Raw genomic sequence first — 19,071 nt, 5'->3', positions numbered from 1 at the left:
TGCAAATATCAACTTAGGGGCGCTAATATCAAATTCAAACTGCTTATTTGTGCAATTAAAATTGAACAGAAATTTACAAAAAAATAAAACGTACATTTGCGAAATAAAAATGCCTCAATTCTTAGATTCACTTTCATTTCACGTAAAACGTATGGCTTACACCTCAACATGTTGGATAATCGATGTATTTTCTTTAAAATCATCGCTTTAAAGGCAAAATGTCGTCAGACGCAGCAGCACACCACGGACAAATTCAATGGAAGTTAATCTTGACTTAAAACTTTCGTGACTGCAGGAATTCATACTCTGTTGATCTTTGAGTGAAAGACCATTGCTTGTGTTGCGATCGAAACGTCGTGTTTTAAAAAAAAAACATTTTAGTATTTTTCTATCTACGTGACTTTACCTAAAGACCCAAAGAGTATCAATGTAAGTGGCTTTATCACCGTGTAGAAATGTAAATGCACGTTCATTCACACCCTACAGGACTCGTGACGGGGCAGCAGGCACATCGCTCGGTTGACTGATGACCACGAGACTTGAAGCAACATAGAACACAGGTCACGCTCACCTCACGGTCCGCTGCTCCAGGTACGGGATTTCCAGGTGACCCGTGACCCCGGGTTGCCCAGGTGCAGGTTCCCCGGATTTCCCCGGTGGCCCAGGTGTGCCCAGCAGCCCCTCAACTCCATCATCCTGACCCATCCCTACTGGACACCTGTGAAAAAGAGCTTCATAGCTCATCGGATTTCTCCAGGATAAATAAATACTCCGATTCTGATCTTCTCCGCAGTGAAGGAGCGGTCCGGGCAGACCCCCTAACTCCCGAGTCGCGTCTTGGCCTCCACTGAGCATCTGAAGCAACCACCTGGACTCGGAACTCAGGTGGCGAATTCTACCCAGAGTCCAACAGGGTGTGTATGGAGGCGTTAAAGTTGCGTGTCGACTCAGCCTCAAATGAGTACCTGGTACGATCTGTAAACATCGTCACTGGTGAGACAAAGGCGGCCGGGCGTGGTGCTGGCCAACCACCCCCTCGTGTACCGTTCCGGCCTTCATAGGTGCTATTCGCTAACAGCACTTGCCCCAAAAGTCTGTTAAGGCTACACGGGGGGGTCTTTGTATTTGTAGGAATGTGAGTAAGTGGTGGAGTCGGGGTCGTGTTTATGGAGTAGGAATGGGCAAACACATAGGTACGGTACACCGGTCACATCGATGTCCTGCTTTCGATACATCAATGTTTTGGGACCTGGACAAGACAAGACTGGGACACTCAGGATATCTCCCTGGCCACGGCGACCAAACGGTGATCGAACCCTGGGTCTCCCTTCAACCCGCGATGACCAGCATGGTGAAGTATGGTCGAACAACACTCGTGACCGACATGGCGTGTGGAGGGGGGGGGGGGGACCTCAGCCAGCAGTGGATTGACCAAAGGACCGTCAAGCTGTGATGATCATCACATGGGCGAACATCGATTCCCTCTCCTCCAGGAATCGAGTCTTTGCTGCCTCTCAAACATTGAACACATTCGAGCATCTTCTTGGTTCTTTCGGTAAAGTCACGTAGAAGGGAAGTAATAAAATAATACGAATAAAACATTATAAAATAATTCTCACGTTTCGGCCACAACGCAAGCAGCCGTCCTCAGGTGGAGAACAGGTCCGTCAAGAATTTTATTTTATTACTTCCCTTCTACGTGACTTTACCGAAAGAACCAAGAAGATGAATCCCTGCAGTCACGAAAGCTTTCAATCGAAAGATTCGAGCAGTTCACCGGCACTGCTCGAAGAAAGAATGCCCCTGGCTGATGAGACAACTGAATGTTTAACAAAAAAAGCAACAAACGCGGCTGAAATAATTCACTGCTAGAAGAAGGCCGTGGTGGCCGATGTGATGTGAGAGGGTAAAAAAAAAACGTTATTTATTTATGCGACGGAGGAGGAGGCGGCGGAGGGGGCAGATATGGGAAAGAGGCTGCGTATTGTCTGATTATTTCTATCCCATTCAACCCCCGATTCCTTTTGGAGACTTGGAATCCAGTCATATGCTAATGCGCTTGGGTCAGGCATGACTTCACTCTGTACACAGCTCTTTCACAATGCACAATGGGTCAAGCACACACATAACTCTTTCCACCTCAATGCAGCCTACCCCTCCACCACCACGCCCCCCAATTCAAATTTTCATCATGTTACTTTTTTTTATTCCAGGGCACACATACGGGTGTCGACATTTTGACTTACACGGTGGTGGTGGTGGTGGTGTAGTTTAGTGAAACAGAATCCATTGCTGTGTTCGGCTACACGGCCATTCACCGAGCCGTGTTGGTGAAGTATGGTCAAATATACCGCCCTCCACGATGACGGGAGGACGGACATCATCTAACAGTGGATTGGCACTAGGCATGTACCGTCTGCACAAGGGTCCTCTTTGATTTTATAGGTCCGCCAATAACAAAACTGTTGCATGTCAAATCAAAACATTTCAACTTAAACATCTGCGTTTATTGATGCGTTACAATCATAAATTTGACGCGCAAGTCAATTTATGCTAATTAATTAACCATTACACGCCTTCACCAAAGCCCCAAAGAGTTGGAGGGTATTTTTCAGCAGTCCCGATTGCAATGTTTGGCCAATTACTTAAAAAAATAATTTGAAAGTGCAGCATCATTACTGGTGTGAAAAGAAAAAAAAAGTGCATTGAGAAAACCCACACGTACAATAGGCAGAACCACCTACTTGCTGTACTCCAACAAAAATCACGATTCATCATCAGCCGATGATCTATCCCAGGCGTTGGCAACATGCGGCTCATCAAAGGAACGGATTCGTGACGTCACTTACCAAGGGCCCCACCACGTGACCTCGTGTTCACCACGCAGTGCATCGTGGGCTCTTGAAATATTGAGTTGTTTCTTTCAACAATACCGACTTCGACACAAAAATGATTCTTGTTATTTTTTTTTGGTTTGCCGGGCGAACTTTATTGCTCCATCTCCACAAATGGAACGTTCCTCGCGACGTTTCGAGCCCCCCACCTCTCGTCTGTCTCTCGGTGTAACTCCGAGCGTGCACCGACCTCTCCATGCTCCGGCAACATTACAATAATAATAAACACATTCCTGCGGAGGGAGCTGGTAGGAACGTTGGGTTGCTCGGTCAATGGCCTGCAGGGTCAACGGCAGCGTGGTGTATTCCGCAAATATGCCCGACTGTGAGGGCGGGCACAAGCCGGCGTGAGTAGGTTAAACATTTAATTTTATAAGGGCACCACGGGGTGACCAGCCCCTCCCCACCCAGCCCCACCCCCCACCCAGCCCCTCCCTCCCATCCCAGCACCTCCCTGCACGACGGAAGGACGGACACAATAATCCCCTGTGGGCTAGTGTAACCTCCCCAAGCCTCCTCACCCAGCCCCTCCCCACCCACCCCTCCTCCCCACCCAGCCCCTCCCTGCACGACGGACGGACACAATAATCCCCTGTGGGTTGTTGTAACCAGGAGGTTCCTACCAGTATAACAGTCTGCGCTGCTATAACGCTGCGCGTTTTCATAACGCGAATTGGACAGAACGCGATGAATGTATTCGGGAAGACATTTTTTTAATATAACGCGGATGCGAATCGGATATAACGCGATCGAGTGAACAGAACCACGTTGCGCGAGTGGGAAGAAGCGGCAGAAACGGCTGCCTCGCAAGGCGGGATGCTGCTGGATGCTTCTGGACGCTACCCACGAGCCTCAGCCTTTATTCAGCCTGCGTACGCATCTCACGTGTTATCGCGTACTGTGCTCTACCCGACATTATTCATTTGCAACGCGATTTTTCCATAACGCGGTGTTCTTCAGGAACGCAACTACCGCGCCGGAGGAGAACAGACTGTAACAAGAATGAACAATAAGCCAACGCTCGTGCTGTCGCCGCGTTAGAGAACAGCTGACAATGCTCGGGCCGACAGCCAATCTGTGGCTGGGACCAGTAAAGCTGGGGTTTGAGGGTCACGTTGGTCAGAGGTCAAATGCCACCACTGACCCCGTGCCATTGTGGAAGCTCAGACACTCGGCCGCGAGAGCCGGTGCACAAACAGAAGGCGTCTAGACTGGGGGCTCTTCGAGGATTCGTTGAGACAGAGACACCCCTCCACCCCCCGCATTGTACGCACAGCGGTTAAGAGCACCGCACTGTGAACCCGAAGGCCCTCGTTTGATTCCCATTCATGGCTTGACATTCGTGGAGAGCGATACCTCAACCGGTCCTGGGCCACCTCTTCACAAACTCCACGCTTACCCCCACCCACACCCACCTATGACCGACACAAGCAGTGGGAAGCCTTCATCCGGCAGCGGATTAATACAAAGTTGGCAATACTTTGATGTGTTGTGGCCGGCTCAGATGCCGCTCGACCCTCTCATACAATTTCAATTAATACAGCCTCTGCATGAAACTGCATCTGAAGACATTGTACATCGTGTGGAAATGTGTCGCAACCAAATACTTTGAACGCGTGACGTTGATTCTACATTGCGGAGGGAAAAACCGGAGGCCCCGGAGAAAAATCCACGCGACCACGAGGAGAAAGAGACACGCAAACTCAAAACACAGGGTGCTTTAAAAAACGTTAACACTTTTTGAGGGAATATCGTTTTTAATGTAAAAAGAACGGATAATACACTGTAACATGATAACAAATGTAATGTTAATAGCTTCAGAAAGTCAAAGAGTTTCCACTTGTTCCCCATCATTGTCAACACGTGCCCGGAATCTTCTCCAGGTGATCTCCAGAGCCCGAAGGCACCACATCTCTCGAGGTATTGCTCCAATTCTCCGAAGTGTTAAACAATTTTTTGAAGCACCCTGAATATACACATACGGATACGCAGGCAGGGCGGGTGGCGGTGGGGTGGGTGCTAATAGTCAGAGAAAGGGAAACACACAGGAGAGAGGAGAGAGAGAGAAACGCTGCAGCACAGCCTGGGACCAAGCAAACCAGACCCCGACACCACCACTCCGACAAAAACGATGAGCCCCAGGGGCATCCAGGGCAAGACCAAACGAGTCCCGAAGCATCCAGAGACACTGGGAGCCATTCACTCACAAGCCCTGAGGGCAGCACAATGAGTTTCAAGGCAACCTCCCCCCGGGGCATTAGACAACGCTCTCGACAGAAATATGAATACACAACTGTGAGTGGGTCAGACTCAAAGCTACGCACAGATGGGTGCACACAAAAAGCCTCGATGTACTGCCACCTCCTGGCCACCTCGCAGCCGAGGGGATTTGAAGCGGTAACTCCCAAAGAGAGCGAAATCAGGTAATTATTGATTTCCGTCGGCGTTTTTCACTTTAACGGAACGTGGTTGTGAGAAGCAGACTTTACAGAACTACTTTCAACATCGCTCCCAGTGACTTCGTCCACACACACTAGAGGGGTCAACACATTCCCACGCACTCTGCCGCAGAGGAAAAATGTTCATCACACATCAAAAGCCAACGTTTGATTCCGAGAGAAGCAATTTTTTTGCTCCCAAAATAAATTGCAAAAAAACAAATGTGTAACGCGACCGTTTGGCGTGCGGTCATTGGTGACCGCGTTACGACCATCGACTCTCTCCACTTGGCAGGACCCTCCTGGAATAAAAAAAGGCATGTGACTTGGTGGGTAAACAAGTGGGGGTACAAACAAAAAATGATCTCATCGGTGGCTGACTCCGCACCCATGACCTCCGAACTACCCAGCAGCCACCTCGCGTGGAAAAAAAACAAATTCAAAGCGACGATCTTTCTTTCTTGGTGTGCGAACGTCGAGCGACCGTGCTGACCGAAACCCACCGCCTCTATCCACACTGGAGACCCCCCCCCCCCCGCGCTCATGTCACGGTCGAGTAGCCGCCGACACCCGGATTCAAATCCAGGATCTCAACATCCACAACAAAAAATAAAAATTTGGGTTAGATCACGTAAATTTAAATGTGCGTCGTTAAAGCCGCCCACCACCCGACACAGCCAATTAGTAAGGTTTGTCACGTAAACAGAACGCGGCAATTCGTTACCACTTCAGCACACCGGTTGGGTTGTGTGTTGGAGAGTAAACTCACAGCATTTAAAATTCGAGTCCTGTGACGTTTCGCCGGCGATTACAACCAGCTTCATCAGGCGACCCTCTCCCCTCCCCTCCCTGACCACCTCACAGGGCATCAACAACAACATCAACAACCAAACAGTTGACGTAGTAAAGGTAACGAGGGCTAAACGCTGTGACGGATGGGTTTTTTTTTCCCCTTAAAACCTCAGCAGGTTCACATGGTGCTCTCGAGGGTGCGGTAACTGTCCTTGCTCTTGAGCTCCAGGAAGTGTTTGGGTCTCCGCGTGCGGGGCCCCGCCGCCGGGAGGTACGTGACCTGCACGGTGGCGGCTGCGGCTGCGGCGGCGTCGGAGGTGTTGGAGGCCGCCGCAGCCGTGGCTGACGAGGACGACGAGGGGACGTTGGCGGTGCACGTCGACGACGACGGAGACGTCGGGGAAGCGGGCGACGAGGTGGAGTTGCCCGCGGCTCTCCGCGGGCCGGAGGTGCTGTGACGCCCGTCCGAGGGAGGAGAGTTGGTGTCGCCGCTCGTTGACGAGCCGCCGCCGCCGCCACCGCCGGGGAAGCCGAGTTCGCGAGCAGCTGCCCGGTGCTGCTGCTGCTGAGCGATCGCCTGCGACTGCACGCTGCGGGGGTTTCGGCAACACAGAGTAGCGGCCGTAGTTCACAGGTCGCAAACGGGTTTAGATTCCTTACCCGTACCCGACCGCACCAGGGTCGCAAACGGGTACCCGTACCCAGCCGGGTATCGGGTAGGGTACGGGTATCGGGTACCCGGTTGCGACCTCTGCCGTAGTCAGCTGGGCGCAGTGGTGGTGAGATGTTAACTCCATCGCCTGGTGTGCAGGATGTCGTGGGTTCGACCCGGACCCTGACGCCTGCCGTATATTTGGGAGTTTGCGCGTCTCTCTCCCCGTGGTCGTGCGGATTTTTCTCCGGGTCCTCCAGTTATTCCCTCCACATTTAGGATCGACATCAGGCGTTCAGAATATTTGGCTGCTATAAATGTCCGTATGATAAGCCACTTCGTTGAGCTATCAATTAGCGGCTAGGTGGCTTCTGAAAGATATCTATATAGCTCAGTGGGCCTTACCTGGTGAAATAAAAATCAGTTTAGTTTTTAGTTTAGTTTGTTCGCTATTGACTGAAGGCCACGCCCGAAGCCGTCGCCTTCCGATGGCGTTGCCGGCCGACACAACGTACGCCGAAAATTATGTACTGCCGCCCCCTGGCCCTGCTTGGGCCCAAGCTAGACCAAGATGTCTCATGAGGCCAGCGTATCACGGGCTTGTGTCTGGCTCGGCTCGGCAAAGTCAGTGGGAAAGCACCCATACCCGTGCTGGCTTGGCTAGGAGAATACAAGACGTCAAACGTTACACATTCATTAAAATATTATTGCATTGTATATTTTTTCACTCGCTTGCTTACCCATTCATGAGCTCATTCAGGAGATCCATGTACTTCTCAAATTCCACCTCTCCAAACTCCTGGGAAGGACAATCAGGACACGGATGTTACATTAATCACAGGACGTTCCTTCCAGCCCTTCCGATCTGAGTACCGTCTAAGTGTAAATCCGGTACAGGATTTCCTTAAACACACAACCAGAGCTGGACTTTGCAGGATTGAAAGACAAACCAAATTTAATATTACGATTTAGCCAGGTGCGGTGACACACACCTACGATACGGAACCGTGAAGGCAAAGATTGGTGGATCACGAAGATTTGTGAAAAACTCCGAACCCACTTCACTGCGAAGTTGCCAGGAGAAACTATTTTTATTTTACACCATTGGTACCTCATTTGCCAATAAAAAATACGATAATTGTTTTTTTACCCTTTTATCTGGCAACAAAACTGACACCTTTTTTTACGAGGAGTCATGTTTGCATAGACCACAATACCTGCAGTCATAATGCAAACAAAAAACATGTTTTCAGTCATAATGCAAACAAAAAACATGTTTTTTTTTGCATTATGACTGCAGGTATTGTGGTCTATGCAAACATGACTCCTCGTAAAAAAAAGGTGTCAGTTTTGTTGCCAGATAAAAGGGTAAAAAAACAATTATCATATTTTTATTTTACCAGGTAAGGCCCACCGAGCTATGTAGCTCCTATTCAGAAGCGACCTGGTGACAAGTCATAGCTCAACGAAGTGGCTTATCATCGTGTGAAAATTTATAGCAGCCAAAGACTCTAAACCAGTGGTTGTTAACCTTTACTGCAGCGTACCACCACTCACGGAGTGACTGATGCGAGATGCAACTCTGCTTCTCAGAAAGGACATCTCGCACCCCCAGGGGGTGAGCGCACCCCACGCTAAGAACCAAAGTTCTAAACGAATGACTTGAAATGTGGAGGGAAAAACCGGAGGACCCGGAGAAAAAAACCACGCCACCACGGGGAGGCGTCCTGGTTGGGTTCGAACCCCCGACCTCCTGTATACCAGGCGAGGTAGTTAACATCTCACCATCACGGCACCCCTAAGTGGGTTAGTCAACCCGTCTTACGGTGAGTAAAAAATTAACCCGTAAAAAAAGTTTTTCACTATAAATCCTTTATATGCGTGGCGGCTAGAGTCCTCTCGTCCTCTGGCTTGAGATGGCTGCCACCTATGGGTCAGATGAATGGCTGCCACCATTAAGCAATTGGTAATTAAATATAATTTATTTTTTCCTAAAAAGTGTAAAATATTGGAAAAAAAATTTCACGAAAATACATTGTCACGCACAACGAGTCTGTGTGCAAAATGTCAGCTCGATTGGATCACGGGAAGTGGGTTAAAAAACGACCGAAAGATTTGCACGGTCGTAAGCAAGCAAGTGAACTTAATATAAAGGATTTAAAAATGGCATTTACTTGCCGAGGAAAGCCTCACTGAGTATCGCGATTATTTTTCAGGAGGGTCCTGCCACGTTTTCACAGTAGGGGGCGATAACACGATGTAACACGATTTTTGTTCCTGGGTAGGAAGTGTTATTTTCTAATCGCTTGTGCCTCAAAAGTACAGAAAATGGCTGTTATCCCCCACAAACTTTGCTTTTGTGACCAGGACTTTACGTGATAGACGACCGAAAGATTTATACGGTCGTAAGCAAGCAAGCAAGCAAGTGAACTTAATATAAAGGATTTAATAAGTATAACCCGTAAAAACAAAGTTTTTCACTATAAATCCTTTATATGCGTGGCAGCGAACTTAATATAAAGGATTTAAAAATATATTCGCCTGTGGAGGACGCGGGGATCGATCCCGCGACCTTTGGCATGGGAAGCGAGGGCGCTACCAACTGCGCTACTCCGCCACGGCCTGTGGAGGGGTTACGCTCTGGGCTCTTACACTGTGACGTTCAGCCAAAGCCATGAATGAGTTCTATTTGAATATATGTAAAATAATTTTTTTTGCCTAAAAAGTGTCTCGCCCAACGAGTCTGTGTGGAAAATGTCAGCTCGATTGGATCACGGGAAGTGGGTTAAAAAACGACCGAAAGATTTGCACGGTCGTAAGCAAGCAAGCACGCAAGCAAGCAAGCAAGCACGCAAGCAAGCAAGCAAGCCAACTTAATATAAAGGATTTAAAAAGGCCCCCCCGCCACCCACTCCCACCACGCCTCCCTCTACTCGCCTGCGTGCCGTAGCGGGCGTGATCGTAGGCGTCTGCGAACGCGTGCACGGTGCTGTCGCACACGGTCAGCTCCCCCGGGTGAGTCCTCAGCAGGTCGAGGAGGTGCACCCGGAGGTTGCGCGCGTGGCAGCGCATCAGCGGCTCCAGCTCCTGCAGCCGCTCGTCTGTGCCAACCCCAACGTTGTTGTGTCAGGGGTTAGGGCGACGCGGTGGAGAGATGTTAACTACCTCGGCTGGTACACAGGAGGTCGTGGGTTCGATCCCTACCCTGACGTCTGCTGCTGTGTATTTGGAGTTTGCGTGTCTCTCTCTCTCATCATCATCACAGTGGCTAGGAGATGTTAACTACCTCGCCTGATGTGCAGGTCGTGGGTTCGATCCCTACCCTGACGCCTGCTGCTGTATATTTGGAGTTTGCGTGTCTCTCTCTCTCATCATCATCACAGTGGCTAGGAGATGTTAACTACCTTGCCTGGTACGCAGGAGGTCGTGGGTTCGATCCCTACCCTGACGCCTGCTGGTGTATATTTTGAGTTTGCGTGTCTCTCTCTCTCTCTCATCATCACGGTGGCTATGAGACGTTGACTACCTCGCGTGGTATACAGGAGGTCGTGGGTTCGATGCCGACGCTGACGCCTGCTGTATATTCGGAGTTTGCGTGTCTCTCTATCTCCCCGTGGTCGCCTGGATTTTTCCCCGGGCCCTCTGGTTTTTACCTGCACGTTTAGAATCAACATCGCGCGTTTTTTCCACGCGAAGATAAGCGACTTCGTTGAGCTATCGCTTGTGGCCAGGTCGCTTCTGACAAAAAAGCCGTGTAGCTCGCTGGGTCTGGTAAAATAAAACATAGTTTCGTTTAGAGAACAAGGCAGCTTAAGTCGAGGGGGTGGGTGGGGGGTTTCATGTCGAGTGACGAAGGTGGCCGGACGGGCCTAGTGCCGATGCCACTCCGCCCCATCGTGCACCGCGCTAGCTCACAGCTCTTGCCCCAACAGTCTGTTAAAGGCTATACGGGCGATCTTTGTCTTTGTGTGTGTATGGTGATGGGGAGCGGTGGTGTAGCGGTTAGCGTGCCGCGCTACGAGCCCGGCGACCCAGGTTCGATTCCCGCTCACGGCCAACAACACCAGTGACAAATACCTAATCCGGTCCTGGGCCTCCCCTAGATCGACTGGGCCTCAAATGAGTACCTGGTGAGGTGTGTAAACATCGCCACTGGGGAGACAAAGGCAGCCAGGCGTGGTGCTGGCCACCCACCCCCTCGTGTGCCGTGTCGGCCTTCATAGGTGCTCGCTAACAGCACTTGCCCCAACAGTCTGTTAAGGCTATACGGGGCATATTTGTCTTTGGTGGACCCCAGAATGTTCGACTCAAACCTCAAACAACGCAGCACATGTTCAACTCACCCAGCTGATCAACAGCATCAAGCGCTTTCATTCTGTACAAGTAGTTATATCCACCTGCAACACAACCCACAGACACACCGTCAACAGGTCGTGATCCATCCACTGTTGGATGTAGTAGTCCTCTCCCACCCTCCCGCACCAAGTTGCTCCTAAATTTCCACGTGATAAGCCACTTCACTGAGTTATCATTTGTGGCCAGGTTGCTTCTAAAAAAGCTAATAGCTCAGTGGGCTTCTCCTGGTAAGATAAAACATTGTTTAGATTTATTTGTATTTTTTTTTAAGTGATGTGTTTACCTTTCCTATACTTTACACTGCTACTGTGTTTTTGCACTGTTTGTTGTTGTAACGATCTGACCCCGTGCCCCTGACTGGACCATCTGTCAAACAAAGCTTCGAAGCTCATCAAATTCCTCCAATATAAACAAAGATCCTGATTCTGTCTCGCTTGGCTCTCGCAGCGATCCACTGTCCGCACAAACAAGCCCCGATTCCTTCGCTCTCTTCCCGATTCCTTCGCTCTCTCCCCGAGTCCATGGTGGACGTCTTCTCTGGTGTTGTCCCCTCCGTTGGCTGCCACTTCGGTCGTCGAGTCTCAACCAGTGGTCCCTTCGAGCGGCGCGTCTCGCTCAAACCCATCGGGGAGGCCGCTAATACTAACGATGATGACATTTTCACGCGCCACATTTTGCAGACAAGTCAACAACTCAAGTGGCGCGGAGGCGAGCTCAGGGCTGCTCGAAAGCCTGACCCAAACGGAGAGAGAGGCCTTCAGATGTTCCTTGAAAGTCACAGTGCATTTGATGTTACGGATGTGCAAAGGATATTTAAGTCGATAAACAAGAAGCCAACGTCACGCCCCCACGGGTGGGGTAGGAACTCCTCCGCACCACAGGCGGTTGGGTGACCTTTCGCGGCTCGGCATCGCGATCTGATTCAAGTGGCGTGTCGGTTTTTAGTTTGTATTCATCTCCTTCGTGTTATTACATTAAGTTGTCAGCGGGCTGGGCCAGGGTTTGGCAAAAGATGTTGCTCACTTTTCACTCGGGAAGCCAGAGAGCAGAGTCTCGCCGCTAAAACAACGATTACTTATATTTAACGCACAAGTAACAAATATACTCTGAAAGAGAATTAAAATTTAAACAACTTCAAACATTGATGATTGCCAATGATTCTCATCGTGTTATCTGGGACACTGTTCCAGTATCCAATCAAGCTATTATTTACAACACCGTTAGATCCAACTGATCTTCGAGGAGAGAATTTTTGCAATTTAAATCCAGTGCTTGAACACCATCTGTCTGGGTGCACAGTAAGATAGGTAAACTTTTCCTTAAAATTATTTTTTTCTCCAACAAATAAAATCTCGCGTATAAAGAAGAGCAAAGTGTTCCCTTTCCCTTACGTCTGCAAATGAGATTTAGTTTAACTTGAAGAGATCAACAAGGTGCTTCCTGCTGTAAGGTACCTAGCATCCGCCATATTATTTCCCTCCCTCGTCTCATTTGTAGGGTTTTGTTCACGGGATGAAGAGTCTGGCAACGGATATTTTTGATCGATTTTGCAGAGTTGGCGTGAATGCGCCCTCAATCAATCGATTGATCCCAGTTTATCACGCTCTAAATTAAGGCGGTTCTGGTTCCTGTACGCTTTAGAGATCAGATTAGATTGAAAACTCGTTTCTTTAGAACTGCTTTTTGCGTTTAGTTTGTCATCCTTCCCCCGCACCTCCCATTAGCACGGTTGGCTATGTACGGTGCGAAAGAAGTTCAACACACGTACCCACGTACAGTATTGTTCTTCTTCTTCTTGGTTCTTTTGGTAAAGTCGTCACGTAGAAGGGAAATAATAAAATAATAAAAATAAAACATAATAAAATACAATTCTCACGACGTTTCGGCCACAACGCAAGCAGCCGTCCTCAGGTGAAGAACAGGTCTGTCGGAAAGACAGCATCTGTATTGTTCTTGTGAGCACTACATCCGCCTGTGAGAATGCGCCGCAAGGGAAGCTTACGCACAATTTGGCCCGAGCTCCTGCAGCTGCTGAAGGCGTGGGTCGGACTCCGTCAGGAATTTGGGTGCCCACGAAAGCTCCTGGATACGACTCAACCGCCTCTCGATCTCCTCCCTGAGATCCTGGAGACACACAAAGAGACAAAGATCCCCACCCCCACCGTATAGTGCTTACCACATTGCATTGGCCCTTCCGGTTTCTGAACGAATACATTACAAGGTTGCACTCATTACCGATCGCTCGCCACAAATGAACCACAATACCACGCCGATCTCGTCGAGGAGTATAAACCATCACGCCAACTCCGGTCATCCTCGCAACGGCTTTTGGCTAACCATCGAACAAAGATGGTCACTGCATCGCGCGCTCCGGATGCGCTTCTGCAGCCGTTTGGAATGCCCTTCCTTCCGATATTAGGAAGCCATTGGAGCGATGTGCTTTTAAATGAAGATTGAAAACTTATTTCTTTCTAACTGCTTTTTTGTGTTTAGTTTGTTGTCCTTCCCACGCACCTCCGATTGGCACGGATGGCTTCATATGGTGCGAAAGAAGTTCAACATACATACATACACTGTTGGTGGGGCAAGTGCTGTTAGCGAGTAGTAGTACCAATGAAGGCTGGCACGGCACACGAGGGCAGTGGGTGGGTGGCCAGCACCACGACCAGCCTCCGTTTCCCTCCCCATGTTTACAAACCCGCACCAGGTACTCGTTTAAGACTGAGTCCAGCTAGGGGAGGCCCAGGACTGGTTTAGATATTGGTCGCGAGCGGGAATCTAATTCAGGACGCTGGGTTCTCGTAGCACGGTGTACTAACCACTACACTGCCACTCCCCTGTAGAAACGCACATGGGGACACACACACACAAACACCACACTCTTACAGCCAGAGCTCCAGAGGTCTAGAAAATCAAACAAACTATTTAGTGCTGGCAGTGGTGCACAAGTAGAAATAACAAAACACTCAAGACATCCGTCAACAACGTAGTGTGTTCTTAAAAGGAAACAAATATTGAATAGCTGACGCTAAGGGCAATGTCACATCTTCATTACGCATCAATGGGCTCACCGGAACGTGAATAAGGGCCAAAATATTACCTGTTATATATATTACTTTTAAGGCCAGTGTTATTGACGAATGCGTTGAGAGGTCACGAGCAAGGCTACCATTCGGAACGGAACACACGGAGGTCATAGTGAGCACGGAAAATCTATAAACCAAACTATTTTTTCTTTTATTTTATCAGGTAAGGCCCACGGCGCTATATAGTTCTTTTTCAGAAGCGATCTGGCTATCACAAATGATAGCTCAACCAAGTGGCTTATCGCGCGGAAATGTATAGCAGTCAAATACTCTTAAACGAACGTTGATTCTAAATGTGGAGGGAAAAACCGGAGGAGAAAAATCCACGCGACCACGGGGAAAGAGACACGCAAAGTCCAAATATACAGCTGTCAGGGCAGGGATCAAACCCACGACCTCCTGTATGCCAGGCGAGGGAGTTAACATTATCGCTACCGCGGCGCCTAAAATCGCGAATTTAAATGAAGCCTAAAAGCGAAATTTAGCAAATTACTCTTAGTCACACATTAGGGTTAGGCGCTTCCAAATATTTATTTTCACAAATAAAATGTCCGCACATCGTGCGCTGAAAATACAAAGATACTAGATTTGAAGCTTTCGTGACAGCAAGGATTCATATTCTTAGGTTTTTTCGGTAAAGTCACGTAGGTAAAAAATTTAAATTCATAAAAGTAAAATTAAATTAAAATCACGACGTTTCAGAGGCAACACCTGAAGATGGAAGCTTGTGTTGCCTCCGAAACGTCGTGATTTTTATTTTATTTTTTATTTTACTTTTATTAATTTTAATTTTTTACCTACGTGACTTTACCGAAAAAACCTAAGAAAATACAAAGATACCTCTGTACGTTTAGAATGTCCCTCTCTTTACCTTGGGTGCGTTGTGACCCACGGCCACATGGGGGCCTCTGTGACTTCGCATGGTGAAGCGCATGATCTGCCGCTTGGCGAAGATGAAGAGCAGCACGAAGACCTGGGGCCACAGGAAGAGAGACAAAGACGGCTCAGCCGTCGCATTCGGCGTCGTCTTTTTGTGCGCACACACACGTGTACCTGAGCAGCGGGTAAAGGGTGCAAGCCCTTCGTAGTACTTGGCTCACACCGCTGGAGAACCCCTCTTAGAAGTCTCTCTTCATAATCAACGTTTTTGGGTTGAGATCGCGTTATTTATAAATGTGTCGTAACCCTCCACCACCCGACACGGCCAATCAGTAAAAAAGTGTCACGTTGACAAAAGACAAATAGTTCACTGCTTTAGCCCACCGGTGTGTTGAAGCGTGAAACCACAACATTTACAATTTGAGTAGCACGACGTTTCGCTGGTAATTGCATCCAGCATCATCGGGCAATTCGCCAGAATGGTGAGGCTCTGCTCTGTCTCCCGTTCTTATATAGAGCAGCAACAGGGTGACGTCATCATTAACTCATTAACTCATCAGGTGCAACGATTTGAGGGGGGGGGGTTATTGTAATTATATACTCTCTTCACTAACTTTCACTGGGATTTTTGCACAGCGGTTTTTTTTTTGGAAGATTTGCTGGTTTATCCCAGGATGTTTCTGTTGTGCGTCGTCGCTTTAAGATGTTCTTCGTTCATATTTTGTTTGTTACGGTTGGACCCGACTTAAGAGCCGCATGGCTCATAGGGCTATGCCAAATAAATTAAACTGGAAACTAATAACTCTTTGGTTTTTTCGGTAAAGTCACGTCAGTAAAAATAAATAAATGAAAAAACTAAATTAAATCACGACGTTTCGGAGGCAACACAAGCTTCCGAATTGAAACTAATTTTCACAAGGGAGACCGCTTTGGCCGATAATTAATACATCGACTTAAAACTTTCGTGACTGCAGGAATTCATATTCTATGGTTCTTTCGGTAAAGTCACGCAGATAAAAAATAAAACATATATTTGTATAATTTTTTCATTTGTATTATTTTTATTTTATTTTCCATCTACGTGACTTTACCGAACGAACCATAAAAAAATGAAGACATCATCAGCGTGAGGGCCCCGCCACACATTTGAAACCATTGTGGGTTTGACAGCAGCACGGTGATGGGCGTTAACGTCACACGTTGTGTATCGTCTGGGGCCGCACTACAGGCCACCAGGGGCCACACTAAAGGCCACCGGGGGCCGCACTACAGGCCACCAGGGGCCACATAAAGGCCATCAGGGGCCGCACTAAAGGCCACCAGGAGCCGCACTAAAGTCCATCAGGGGCCGCACTAAAGGCCACCAGGGGCCGCACTAAAGTCCATCAGGGGCCACATAAAGGCCATCAGGGGCCGCACTAAAGGCCACCAGGGGCCACACTAAAGGCCATCAGGGGCCGCACTAAAGGCTACCAGGGGCCACACTAAAGACCACCAGGAGCCGCACTAAAGTCCATCAGGGGCCGCACCAAAGGCCACCAGGGGCCGCACTAAAGTCCATCAGGGGCCACATAAAGGCCATCAGGGGCCGCACTAAAGGCCACCAGGGGCCACACTAAAGGCCACCAGGAGCCGCACTAAAGTCCATCAGGGGCCGCACTAAAGGCCAACAGGGGCCGCACTAAAGTCCATCAGGGGCCGCACTAAAGGCCAACAGGGGCCGCACTAAAGTCCATCAGGGGCCGCACTAAAGGCCAACAGGGGCCGCACTAAAGGCCATCAGGGGCCGCACTAAAGGCCATCAGGGGCCGCACTACAGGTCACCAGGGGCCGCACTAAAGTCCATCAGGGGCCGCACTAAAGGCCATCAGGGGCCGCACTAAAGGCCACCGGGGGCCGCACTACAGGTCACCAGGGGCCGCATTAAAGGCCGTCAGGGGCCGCACTAAAGGCCATCAGGGGCCGCACTAAAGGCCACCGGGGGCCGCACTACAGGTCACCAGGGGCCGCACTAAAGTCCATCAGGGGCCGCACTAAAGGCCATCAGGGGCCGCACTAAAGGCCACCGGGGGCCGCACTACAGGTCACCAGGGTCCGCACTAAAGGCCGTCAGGGGCCGCACTAAAGGCCATCAGGGGCCGCACTAAAGGTCATCAGGGACCGCACTAAAGGCCATCAGGGGCCGCACTAAAGGCCAACAGGGGCCGCACTAAAGGTCATCAGGGACCGCCAGTGACCCGCGGGCCCTGCAATGAAGACCACCAATTCAAGGAATGAACTTTAACCTCGTAGTCCTGGGAGTGGATGGGTGTCTCAAGAGGTCAGGGGTCGCTGAGCCTGGCACCGCTCAGGGCCAGGGTTCAAATCCAGATTTCGGCCGCACGTGATTGAAGCAAGGACTGGACACTCACCCTCACCCCCTACCACTCACTATCTCTCACACACAAGCTAAAGCCGAGTTTCAAGATCCAAAACCTCATCTCTCACGTTCACCCAAGCGACACAGCTCACTCGCAGGCAAGGTAAATACTCACCCACCCTCACATCTCTCCCGTCACTCAAACTCAACCACCTCACCCTCACCAAAGCTCGCCTCCGTCTCCCCCTACAACCCCTTAGAGATCTCTCCCCTCGGCCAAGCTCAACCCTGAGACCCTCACCCCGTTACTCACCAGGGCTCCGTACGCGATCACGAGCACCGCGTTCACCCCCGCGATCCTGAACCGCTGCCCCTCCTGACTGCTGCTGTTACCGGCCATGGTAAGAGGCTCCCTCCGTGAGTGAGTCTCCCTCCGTGAGGCTCCGTGAGTCTCCCTCGGGCTCCCACGTGAGTGAGTCTCCCTCCGTGAGTCTCCGTGAGTCTCCCTCGGGCTCCCACGTGAGTGAGTCTCCCTCCGTGAGGCTCCCTCCGTGAGGCTCCGTGAGTCTCCCTCCGTGAGGCTCCGTGAGTCTCCGTGAGGCTCCGTGAGTCTCCGTGAGGCTCCCTCCGTGAGGCTCCGTGAGTCTCCCTCCGTGAGGCTCCGTGAGTCTCCCTCCGTGAGGCTCCGTGAGTCTCCGTGAGGCTCCGTGAGTCTCCGTGAGGCTCCGTGAGTCTCCCTCCGTGAGGCTCCGTGAGTCTCCCTCCGTGAGGCTCCGTGAGTCTCCGTGAGTCTCCGTGAGGCTCCCTCCGTGAGGCTCCGTGAGTCTCCGTAAGGCTCCGTGAAGCTCCCTCGGGCGTCAGGAAGAAACTGTTTGTGTACAGCGCGTGTATCGATTCACAAATCGCGCTCCTTTGAAAAGATTTCGGAATCGAGTGTTGTCGATTCCTCTTGGTTACAGCTGGAGTTCACCCCCATGCCTGTTTATTGGACCTGTGGTAGTTAGTTACCTGTTCCAACTCGTTGGTAGTGCTGTTTGTTGCTGGCTCGTTTACTCTCTCTAGCCCCGAGCTCAGAAACTGCTTTCAGCAATCGATTCTCACATTCACGATTCTATTGGGTACACGTTAATCGCGATTCTAAGGGGCTAGGTACACGTATCGATTCTAAACGCGATCGACTCTGAAACCTCGCGAAACGGGAATCGATATCGGAATCGCGTGAGAATCGATTCCTGTATTGAGTCTATTTTTTGACAGCTCTGAGCCGGTGGTGGAAATTCCACGTTCCGATGGCGGGACAAAGATCATCCATCGAACCGCAAATTGGTAGTTAATTTATCGGCCCTGGATGGTCGATGGGCTATCATACCGCTCGCTCTACCAGACCCCATACGCACCCTATATATCCCCACAAAGTGGTAGGTATTTTATCGACCACGGTGTGATAATGGACTGAGTCAGCAGGATTTGAATTCTGCTCGCGTTACCGCTGAGCCGCCTGGCCAGTTAGCTTGTGGGTTCACACCACCACAGACTGATTCTATTTCGATTTAAAGCTTTCGTGACTGCAGGGATTCATGTTCTTGGTTCTTTCGGTAAAGTCACGTAGAAGGGA

The 19,071-nt window shown here is 50.0% G+C and overlaps 1 protein-coding gene across 2 annotated transcripts; it reads right to left on the bottom strand.

Moving 5' to 3' along the window:
- Positions 1-3,457: 3,457 nt before the first annotated feature.
- On the bottom strand, positions 3,458-18,531 carry LTAP1 (lipid transport auxiliary protein 1). Of its 2 annotated transcripts, none has more exons than XM_078879287.1 (7): positions 17,770-18,531; positions 15,090-15,191; positions 13,139-13,256; positions 11,120-11,173; positions 9,714-9,877; positions 7,517-7,575; positions 3,458-6,714 (listed from the first exon to the last, which is right to left on the bottom strand). In XM_078879287.1, exons 1-7 carry the CDS (start codon positions 17,854-17,856, stop codon positions 6,303-6,305), a joined length of 996 nt encoding a protein of 331 aa, XP_078735413.1. In that variant the 5' UTR covers positions 17,857-18,531; the 3' UTR covers positions 3,458-6,302. The 2 variants fall into 2 exon arrangements, with proteins under 2 accessions (XP_078735413.1, XP_078735414.1); XM_078879288.1 differs by having other exon boundaries at positions 17,850-18,419.
- Positions 18,532-19,071: the final 540 nt, after the last annotated feature.

Source organism: Lampetra fluviatilis, chromosome 53 (genome assembly GCF_964198595.1).
Source record: "Lampetra fluviatilis chromosome 53, kcLamFluv1.1, whole genome shotgun sequence".
Lineage (NCBI taxonomy): Eukaryota > Metazoa > Chordata > Hyperoartia > Petromyzontiformes > Petromyzontidae > Lampetra > Lampetra fluviatilis.
The sequence above is the reverse complement of the archived record's forward strand: the minus strand, read 5'-3'. Positions and strand labels throughout refer to the sequence as shown.

Coding starts and splice junctions, on each gene's coding strand:
- LTAP1 (XM_078879287.1), bottom strand. CDS start 17,856: ATGGCCGGTAACAGCAGCAGTCAGGAGGGGCAGCGGTTCAGGATCGCG. Junction 11,174..13,138: donor GCAGGAGCTCGGGCCAAATT/GTGCGTAAGCTT, acceptor GTTGTGTTGCAG/GTGGATATAACTACTTGTAC. Junction 9,878..11,119: donor TGATGCTGTTGATCAGCTGG/GTGAGTTGAACA, acceptor GGGTTGGCACAG/ACGAGCGGCTGCAGGAGCTG.